We start from the raw sequence: 10818 nt of genomic DNA on the forward strand, positions 1-10818 counted from the left end.
GTATACCTTCATCCTAGAACGTATAACTCTAGTCATTCTGAAAGCTAGAGTTATATAATGTATAACTCTTGCCATAGGATGTATAACTCTAGCCATAAAATCTATAACTGTAAGCATATACAGTGTAGTGTATAGCTCCAGGTATTACTCTAGGTATAACTCCAGGGCTAACTCCAAAGCATATATTGTACAACTCTAAGCATACACTGTTAAACTCTAGGAAAATAATGTATAATTCCAGTATGTAAATGTCTCTATATTGATATCTGAGCTCACCATATCGGAGTCCAGTTGGAATGGACTATAACACGACTCTTGCCACATGTCCCACGAGGCACAAAAGCCTTCAGAATTATCAACAACCAAGTTTTTCTTCCTGCCTTGCCAAATTGCAATTGCTAGGTCCTATAAAAATGATAGACAGGGGTTGGCGACTTGTATCACAAGTTACGTACGATTTGTCACAAAATAACTTGTGGAGTTCGAGCACACTTACAGCGTGACCTAGGCCAAAGAAACAACAGCGAACTTGAAACAAACACGGTGTTCGCGTGCGTAAGCGATTGAGTAGAAACAGACCAAAGATCGATGATATTGGTCGTGTCCGAGCCCCGGGCATCAACGACTGGAGATCAATACGCGTTATGCAGTTTGGACAGGGATATGTGACCAATTGTTCCCTACAAAGGATCGGCAAAATTGAGACACACAACAAGGGAAAAGATTCATGGCCTGTTTGACTGTCGTATTGAAATATAGGTAAAACTTTTCTTTTACTTACTCTTTCTTATGGACGTGGAATTGATCAAAGACATAATCCATTACATCCTTCCTCACCCCGAACACCGTCCCCGAAACGTTCCTTGTTAAATCGCAACCACTTTGTGAGCATACGTGCTTTGGTCGGGTTGGTGCCCCGCAATCCTGAGAACAACCTAGGTTCTCAGGTACAATGTCCATACACGGAAGGGGGGCAGTTGAATGCAGTAAGAAAGGATGGTGGATCATGTCACATCGCGGCACATAAACAGGGGGTGGGAGTGGTGCAACCGGCTCAACCCTAGCACCAGCAATTTCAACTACCAAAACTTCTTTGGTAGCACCAATCATTCGCTCCTCAACCCCGGCAAATGCCTCATTCACATCTGCCGTGCTCATGAAAGTCAGAGGGATTTGATTTCCACTCCATTCCGTTGAAGGATTCCCCAGGGTGATCTCCGCACCCTTCACAACATCTACGTTTACACCCCCATTGTTAGAATGTTGTTCAACATTCTCAATTACATCCTTTTTAACAGTGGCCTGAATGAAAAATCATAAAATTAAACACCATGCTTTTGTATATAAAAAATTACAAGTAAAACTCTAAAAGTGAGACAATTGGGTCACAGAGTTACAGATCCAATGAATTACAGTTATACAAAGAAGGGCAAGAGCTATACACGTGTGAAGTGTTAAAAATATGCTATCAGAATTATTCGCCCAGAGTAAGAGTTATACACATATGGTTAGGAATTGTACCAAACGTATAACTCTGGCCATAAAATGTATAACTGTAAGCATAGAATGTATAATTCTGGCCATAAAATGTATAACTGTAAGCATATACACTATAATGTATAACTCCAGGAATAACTCCAGGTATAACTCTTGATATACCTTCAGCTATCTAATGTATAACTCCAAAGCATATATTGTATAACTCTAGTCATATACTGTATAACTGTAGTCATATACTGGTTAAGAGTTGTACCAACCGGCCGTTGCAGTGGCACTACAGTTACAAGGCCTCAACATAAGTTTCAACAAAGTTATACTTTATCAACTTAGAGTTATACACGACCAATAAAAAAAACGATTGTATAAAAAGTATTTAGCGCAAATTAACAAACTTACCTCGCCACCAGGACCACTCCCGTCGCTGGAAGTCCACATAAAGCTTCCTTCATTTCAAAGAGAGAAAACATACACTCCATCAATTCTTGTGTATCCAAACCCACCCTGGGACTCAAGATTTTTCCATCTCTTTATCTGACGGTTGATTGTCTGACAATCTTTGCACATTTTCTTTCAATCCCTCCCCATGAACTTGCTCGCGCACCTCATCACTCTCCGCCCGAGCCGATATTCGGCATCCTCGACCGTCCGTCGCTTGGTGTACAATGTCTGATAATCTTTCATGGTCAATGTCTGACAATCTTTCAACATTTTCTTTCAGTCCCTCCCCATGAACGTGCTCATGCACCTCATCACCTACCCCGGGCAGAATCTCAGCGTCGTATCCCCGTCCGTAAGCTTGGTCAATTTCATCGGTGTAATTCGCCTCCAACAACAGCTCTCTCGACCGTTTGGACGGGGTGCACACGACTTGATCCTCTAACCCCAGGCTAGCATCCGATTTCGATTAGAAATTACTGTATCACCTCCCACTTCCTCCATAATCTTTGACCATGAAACTGCCACTGATTTCGTTGGCGCGTCGGCCTTGTCCGACTCTCCACGCGGCTCAGCATGAGGGTTACCACCCCTCCCACCCCCATCATTGGCGAGACTAGAAAGAACTTCACTTATTTGACGCGTAGATGCATCAATTCCGTCACATTTTTGGGCGACTCACTAACTACCTCTCCAAATGCGGGAGCGTTACCAACGAAACCTTCACCTTTCGCAACTGCTCTTCGCTTCGACGTACTTTTGAATATTTTCACCCTCAAAGAATTCTTGAGAGGCCCGACTAGGATTTAGGCCCGTCGGATTACTAGTTACTGACTTTGATCCTTGCGGTTGCATCTGCGTACCATGAATAGAACACAATAGCGTTCCTTTGCATTTGTAGATAAAGCTCGTGAGTACACTTTGCATTCAAGAAGTACAAAGTAAGTTAGTTATATTATAATAGATGGGTACGTTCAAATGAAAAGAATCCATCTCAAAATATATAATAGTTTGAACTTACATCGACAAATTTCCCTAGCTTTCAATTCCTGGTCATCCTCGACACCGTAGTTCTATCTCGAATGAACTTCTTCTCGAAGTTGAGCGGGAGAGAGGGGTGGGGGGCCTGATAGCAACAGTAGTTTGGGTTCACGCGGTCGCCGAGGTCACTCACGTCCAAACTCCTTCTATAAGAGGGGTCTTGAAGGCACCTCGGATACCTGGTCTTAGACAAGGTTAAAGTACCCAATCCCCCTTGAGCCACCTCAAATTTTACCCTCTCTACAAGCGAAGTTTCATCCCAATGCTTAATCAAAGGTAGATCGTGGAGGCACGGCTTACCCTTGTAATCATATCGCTGAAAGTAGCTTATCATGAGGAAGGGGATACAACCACCCAACATCGTTACCCCCTTTTTACAGTCTGTCCCGCTTTCACCATCATGTCCAAAATATAAGAGCACCGGTCAAAATGCGGGATGGCTTTAGGATCTTCTACACCCTTAACAGACTTCCAATCTATCCCGTTGTTTGGGGTGGGTGCGAGGAATAAAGACATACGAACAAAACAAAAAGCGGCAAAAATGATCGTCCGCCTCCTCGTACTCCATAAGTTGCTTGTAAACTTTCCCTAAACTTATTGCACTATTCCCTTTGCCCACCCCGTACGCTTGCCGCCATTTGTCCTTCAGCTCCTTATTCTCGGGATCGTTGGACCCCTTCTGCGAGCTCACAGGCACCAAAGGGAGAGGGTTGGGTCCAAAAGGTATCAAGAAACAGTCATGCACATCATGCTTACTGATCATAAACTCCTTCTTCCGAGAAGCCCTGAACACATATGACCCATCCGTGAAGGACTCCAAGAATAGGCGAACGTGTGCAAGTGGGAAGCTGCTAATCTTAAGCTCCAAAACGCCACCAAACCCAATTTTCTTAACAAATGACACCGATCCTCATTAAGCTTTTCAATGAGAGAGACAAGCCTTTGAGGTCGACACGAAACCGTGATTTCATGCACCCTCTTCACCATTGGCTTGGCCTCGACCATCTGGGGAAAAACAAGGACAACACACAAAATTAGACATACTGTCGTTGCAATTAGAGATATTTGCAACAAAGAAATAGACATACTTGTGAAATAAAGTTATACAATAGATAGTCGAGTTATACAAAATATAAGTAAAGTTATGCATTCGATAATAGAGTTAATCGAAAAATATCAAGAGTTATACATTCTGACAAAGAAAAAGTTATTCAAAATGTAATCGAGTTATACAACAAATGACAACAGATTATAAAAAGGTCAATGTTTGAACCTGGGAATCGCTCTCCTTCTCGCACTTGGTGCATCATCCATCTCAGGTGACAAACAAAAAGGGATTCGATTAACGATGCAGTTATACATACACATATAATCAGAGGTGACAAACAAAAGAAGAGATAATCGGGAGAGTTATACGGAATAACAATGACATTATACATATAATAACAAAAGTGGACAATCTGAAACTAAAATTATCTAATGTGTAACTCTAGGCATATACTTTATAACTCTAGGCATATATTGTATAACTCCATGAATAAAATGTACAACTCTAAGCAAATATTGTATAACTCCGATTATACATTATGAAAGCGGTTTATTCAACATGTAATCGGAGATACAACAAATGACCGAATAGAATGTATAACTCTAGCAATAGAAAGTATAACTCTGGCCATGTAATGTATAACTCTAGCCATAGAATGTATAACTCGGCCATATATTGTATAACTCTGTTATACATTATGACAAAGAGTTATTCAACATGTAATCGTAGTTATACAACAAATGACTGCAAATAAAATGTATAACTCTAGCAATAGAAAGTATAACTCGGCCATGTAATGTATAACTCTAGCCATAGAATGTATAATCGTGGCCATACAATGTATAACTGTAAGCATATACAAGATAATGAATAACTCCAGGAATAACTCTAGGTATAACTCCAGGCATCTAATGTATAACTCCAAAGTATAAATTGTATAACTCTAGCTATATATTGTATAAATCCGGTATAAATTGTATAATCGTAGGCATATATTGTATAACTCTATGTAGGGAAACTAATTAGAAGTATAGTTATACATATAACAATTAGAGTTTGACATTATGAAAAAGGAGTTGGTCACGAGAATCGGAAGAGCTATACATCTAGAACCCAGAGTTATACATCTAGAAACCAGAGTTATACATATTGCGTACTAAAGTTATACATCTAGTAACCAGAGTTTTACATTAAGTAACCAGAGTTATACATATTGAGTACTAAAGTTATACATCTAGTAAGCAGAGTTAGACATCTAGTAACGTATAAATCAAAATCAAAACTTTTAACCTGGATATCAACTCCCGTGTCAATACTTTCTACAACATCCATCTGTAGATGACAAACAATTGGGATTAGAGTTATACAGATATTTAATTGAAGTTACACATCATTTTATAAGAGTTATACCAACAAGACGAGATTTTTTACCTTCGATTCAGATTTCTTGGAAGATTTCTTGGCATTTTTCTTGGCAAAAACCATTGTTAATTATCAAATGATCTCGAATTTGATCTGCACAACCATAATTAACAATTGAACAAATCAACATCAGCAAACCCATAATTGAAGATTGAAAAATCAAATGAACTCTTTTTATGATAGTTTAACAAAGGCAATAATTAACAAAAAACAAACTACAAATCACTAAATAAGGAATGGAAAAAATACCTTATAAAAAAATGGAGACAAAGTAGTTTGCGGGCGAGTTGGAATTAATTTGTAGTGATGAAAATGGCGTTTGTTAGGATGGAGTTAATTGGTAGTGATGAAAATGGAGTTATCAGCAATGTGAAGAAAGAAAAGGAAGACGAAATGACAGGAAATAGAGGGAAAAATACCCGCAAGTTGTTTTGAATTGTCTAGAAAATGAGGAGGGAAATGATCATGGACTCGATGGACAAACAAAGTGTAGCACGCATGGGTTAGTGGGTAAGAGGAGAGAGGTAAATCAAAAATATTAGATTAGTGGGGTTTGACTGCGAAATCTTGGCCATTGGTTTGATTGATCCAACCGCCCACATTAGGACTTATGGACTTAATATATCTAAGGGCCTTAGTTGATCTCTTCTCTCTCTCTCTCTCTCTCTCTCTCTCTCTATATATATATATATATATATATATATATATATATATATATATATATATATATATATATATATATATATATATATATATATATATAATAAGCTGGTTGAAGCGTTGTGGATGCGACATGTGTCAACCCAACATTAAATATAAGTATTAATTACAGCTGAACATTAAATATAAACATAATAAATGTTACATAAATCTCAGCAATGTATTAATTATAGTTTAATAAATGTATTATAAAATTACACATAACAATTACGGTAATTTGATTTTAAATTTATATAAAAAAAATTGATAAAAATTCTAAAATGTAAATCATTACCTTTATTGCGAAAAATGCTTTAAATTGAGTATACTTCTCATTATATTTATTGAAATATTTTGATATGTATAGATGATTAAAGTGAGTGTCTCACAATGCGTTACATTTACTTCAAGAAAAACATTTTGAGAAATTTATAATACTTAGACCATTAGATCCATCAAGAAAAATATATTTAGAAGAATCATTATGTTTATTAAAAACAAAACTTAAAGATAACTACAAAGAGATAAGTTTTTATGATGTGATAATGTAAAAAATTATATTGGACAAATTAAATACATATAAGATTTAAGAGGTTTTAAATAATGTGATAATGAGTGGAGATTTGTATATGAATGATGGCTTTTTGGACTTTTTCGAGTAGGTTAAGATGGGATTTTCAGGCGACTTGATCCCTATCGTAGAAAAAAGTTAATATTTTGCTACTGCTTAGTGATTACTATTTATTGTTTATGTTGGTACTGATTATGAAAAAGGGTCCTTATATTGGTTTGTTTATCAATTAACCCTATTTTATACTCCCTCCGATCCAGACCAAAGGTAACATTGACTTTTTGGCACTATTCATGGTCGTAGGGAATCTTCGATATTATTCTTAATCTATAAGACAAAATATATTCATGTGAGATCTTGTTTGATTCATCGTCATGAATGCTATAAGAATATCAAATTTTTATAATTTTTAATAATGTGTAACTTCAGATATTTACGTTGCAAAACGTGCCTCGACAAGTGTGAAAAAGTCAATGTTACCTTTGGTCTGGATCGGAGGGAGTATATAGTTGTTTCAAAAAAATAAAAGGTTCAAATTTCTTATAAATATGTTGTTTGACACATAGCATATGCAAGACATATACAACCAAAACATTCGAATAAGTTGAGCTTTGACCCTATATGTTTGATACATAAATATCACACGTTATGCATTAAAATTTGAAAAATGCATCAAATTATATTTACATCGTTTTGAACCAATATTAACTGATTTGGAACATAGCTTATCGTGAAATCATCTAACTTAAGAACCTAATGTTGATTGTTGCATTATTCGAATACATTATTTTAATTAATATGATATTTGTTAAGTCACAAAATTATTTATATAATAACGTTTATCATGAATAGAACTATCACTTACTCCCTCCTATATTCATTATATGTCGTTTTAGGAAAAAGTACAACTATTAAGAAAATGGATTAAGTGTAATAATGACATTAATTAAGCATTTCAATAGAGGTTTGGAATGAGCAAAATGGTTGGAATTTTACAACTCATAGTAAATTTCATTATTGTAAACCAATGAAAAAAAAAAAGGTTTGCATGTGATATAATTAAGAACCCATGATTAATTTACAATTCCAATAAGAGAGAAAGTCCATAGGAAATGTGAAACGACATATAAAAATGTAAAACTTTTAATCACCTAAAACGAAATATAAAGAATAATGGAGGGAGTATTAGTTATAATTAAAACTGTATGTATTTATTTTAAAACATTGAAGTTAAACCTAGGAAATTAAGAGTTGAGAAAGTTAATTTATTTTTATTTATAAGTAAATATATTAAATGTCATATATAAATTATATTATTTTTCTTCAATTATAATAATAAAATTTACAAACAGGCCGCGCGAAACGCGGGATACTACCTAGTAAATATATAAATCCGAAAGATTATGTGTATTATAGCCCACCATATTTATAAAATATGCTAAAAATAACAAACTTTATTTTAGAAAATATGTTTAGGCGGAAAATTTTGGAATTTCGACCATTCTTTTAGTAAATAGGAGATTTTGGGTGGAAAAAACTATTTATATATGCAAATAATTAAGAAGATGATTGTGGAAGACATTAATTAAGAATTGATCGAGTTTTTTTTGGTAAATAAAGTATACACTATACAAGAATTTACAGGAATTAAGATTTAAGGGGAAGAGAGAGTCATTGATTAAAGAAGGAATATTAATTGGGGGATGTATTTATGGAAAATAGTTGATGACAGTGTAAAAAAGTTAAGAAAAACATTTATTGAATGTAAATCATATAAATTTTGGTGTAGCAAGATAAAAATTTTCCAACGGAAATATTTTTCTTTGGTGTAGCATCTACTACACCACAGCCAAAGGTGGCCTCGGTCTTAATTTGACTGATAATCTTACCCTTAAGCCAATTTATACTTAACTGTTAACTCGGTAGGCAGATGGAGAGGGAGGTCAACGAGAGAAAGTCAAAATACAATTTAAGAGAGTAATTTTAAAGATAAAATTTCAAATGACACATTCTTTTTTTTTTGAAAACAGACCCGAGCAGTGGACTATAGAATGTAGGCATAGAGAAAGGTTATCCAATAATAATAATAATAGTTCCAAGAACAACATCCATTTGTGTTAGCTATAGAAGAAGAAGGAAGATGAGTAGTATGCGGGTAGTAGTAGCAGCAACATCACCTCGCCCAGGCTGCTCACTCCATCATGGTAACTCTGTTAAATCTTCTTCTCAATTCTTCCCTTATAATAATAATAATAATAATAATAAACCCAGCTCCCTAAACATAGCCTCTCCCCAAAATTCAATCCCTAAAAAATTGCTATGTAAACCCCTCTTTGCCAAGCATGTCCGTGAAGATTATCTTGTGGTATAATCCCTCCCTCCCTTATTATTTTATTCTATTGCTGTGTTTTTGAATTTGTTTGTTTCTTTCATCTATGTATAAGATTGATTGATTGTGTGAATTCCAGAAAAAACTATCAGCCAAGGAGATCCAAGATCTTGTAAAAGGAGACAGAAATGTGCCACTCATTATCGACTTTTATGCGACTTGGTGCGGCCCTTGTATCTTAATGGCTCAGGACCTTGAAATGGTTTCTAACCAACCGCCTTCATTCCTTTCATTCTCTACCCTCCATTTCCACTCCATTTCACTTTTCATAACCAAATCTTTGTTTTCAGTTGGCTGTCGAATACGAGAACAATGCATTAATTGTCAAGGTTGATACAGACGATGAGTATGAATTTGCTCGCGACATGCAGGTACTTCAATTCATCTTACTCACACCACATTCAACCCTGTTAACTTTTCATTATGAATTAAAATGTAATTACAATACAAAACCGTAAACAGGATTGCAGCCCGTCGTTTGATTCTGCTGTTGAACATAATTTTATTTAGCTCCAAACTGTTGAGAGTAATGGCAGTGAAAGCCCGGTTTTTGTCCCTCTTGTTTCCCTTGTTTACTCCTTTACAAGGAGTTGTCACGACTTTCTTGTACACGCAAAACTCAAGTCTTTTTCCTCTTACAAATTTCTCTCTGCCTCGTATATAATTTCGGTAACTGTTTCTGCTTCATTCCGAAGCTCTCGACCACTTGTGTAACCTTGGGATACTAACAGCGTGAGACGATTTCCACCTTGGTCATGCACAACAGTTTCCAAGTTAGTGGCTTGTCAAGACACAACATTCAACCCTTTCAAAACATGGCTGTGTCCGACATTTCCAACCCAGTCAAAGACTCAGAGTATTATAGTATAGTATACATGAATGTGGAAAAAAGACAGAATAATTACCTTCATCTTATCCCATGTCACATTCTGGGATGTTTGGTCAGTTGTATAACTTATGGGACTTTGGAGGTCAAATAGAAAAAAATTAAACCGTATATATTCGTGCAGGTTCGAGGGCTTCCAACAGTGTATTTCCTAAGCCCAGATCCAAGTAAAGATGCAATCAGAACAGAAGGGTTGATTCCAATACAGATGATGAGAGATATTATTGACAGCCAAATGTGAGAAGCCAACTCCAGAAGCTCTCTTCCTTGTTAAACATCCATGGCGTAGTTTTGTTAGAGATGTTATGTTCTTTTTTGGTGTAAGCGAGGCTCTAGGATAATTTTGATGCTTATGAGATTTGTACTCAGGTTATGTGTACGGTGTGTACCACCCCATGCTTTAGCCAACTAAACTAGCGACATTTTGTGAATTTTGTAACCTAAATGGGTTTCGACTTGTGATAAGTATTGTTGATTACAAAACACAAGTACGTTTTTTTGAGATGTCAAATAATTTTGGCTGCTAATGTATTGATGTGTGTTATTCAAGCTCCCATTAGAGAGATACACCATCATCTTGATTCAATGGGATGTCAGTGAACCATTCAGGATTTGTAAAATTGCTAAAAGGCGGTACGATTGAATGGATAAGTGTAGTTTATTTCTCCTTAGAGCCCTCTTAGAAAGCATCCGTGATAGTTAAAACTTGAACTTGGTCTGGACATTGCGCCAATGAAGCTCGTCTAAACTCTGTAGATACGATGTCCCTATCTCTTTGGCCATACATCGAAGTCCAGTGCAGGTGTCTTAGCTCCAAGCCGCATCAA

The 10818-nt window shown here is 36.1% G+C and overlaps 1 protein-coding gene across 1 annotated transcript; it reads left to right on the forward strand.

Annotated features, from left to right (window-relative positions):
* The first annotated feature begins 8756 nt into the window (after positions 1–8756).
* LOC141610189 (thioredoxin-like protein CITRX, chloroplastic) lies at positions 8757–10518 on the forward strand. The gene is made up of 4 exons (XM_074428606.1): positions 8757–9081; positions 9185–9307; positions 9396–9476; positions 10116–10518. Exons 1-4 carry the CDS (start codon positions 8857–8859, stop codon positions 10230–10232), a joined length of 546 nt encoding a protein of 181 aa, XP_074284707.1. The 5' UTR covers positions 8757–8856; the 3' UTR covers positions 10233–10518.
* Positions 10519–10818: the final 300 nt, after the last annotated feature.

This window comes from Silene latifolia, chromosome 1, assembly GCF_048544455.1.
Source record: "Silene latifolia isolate original U9 population chromosome 1, ASM4854445v1, whole genome shotgun sequence".
Lineage (NCBI taxonomy): Eukaryota > Viridiplantae > Streptophyta > Magnoliopsida > Caryophyllales > Caryophyllaceae > Silene > Silene latifolia.

Bases quoted from the DNA above. Each gene is read 5' to 3' on its own strand.
- LOC141610189 (XM_074428606.1), top strand. From the start codon at position 8,857: ATGAGTAGTATGCGGGTAGTAGTAGCAGCAACATCACCTCGCCCAGGC. The intron at 9,308-9,395 runs GTTTCTAACCAA...CTTTGTTTTCAG, and splicing joins TGGCTCAGGACCTTGAAATG to TTGGCTGTCGAATACGAGAA. The intron at 9,477-10,115 runs GTACTTCAATTC...ATATTCGTGCAG, and splicing joins AATTTGCTCGCGACATGCAG to GTTCGAGGGCTTCCAACAGT.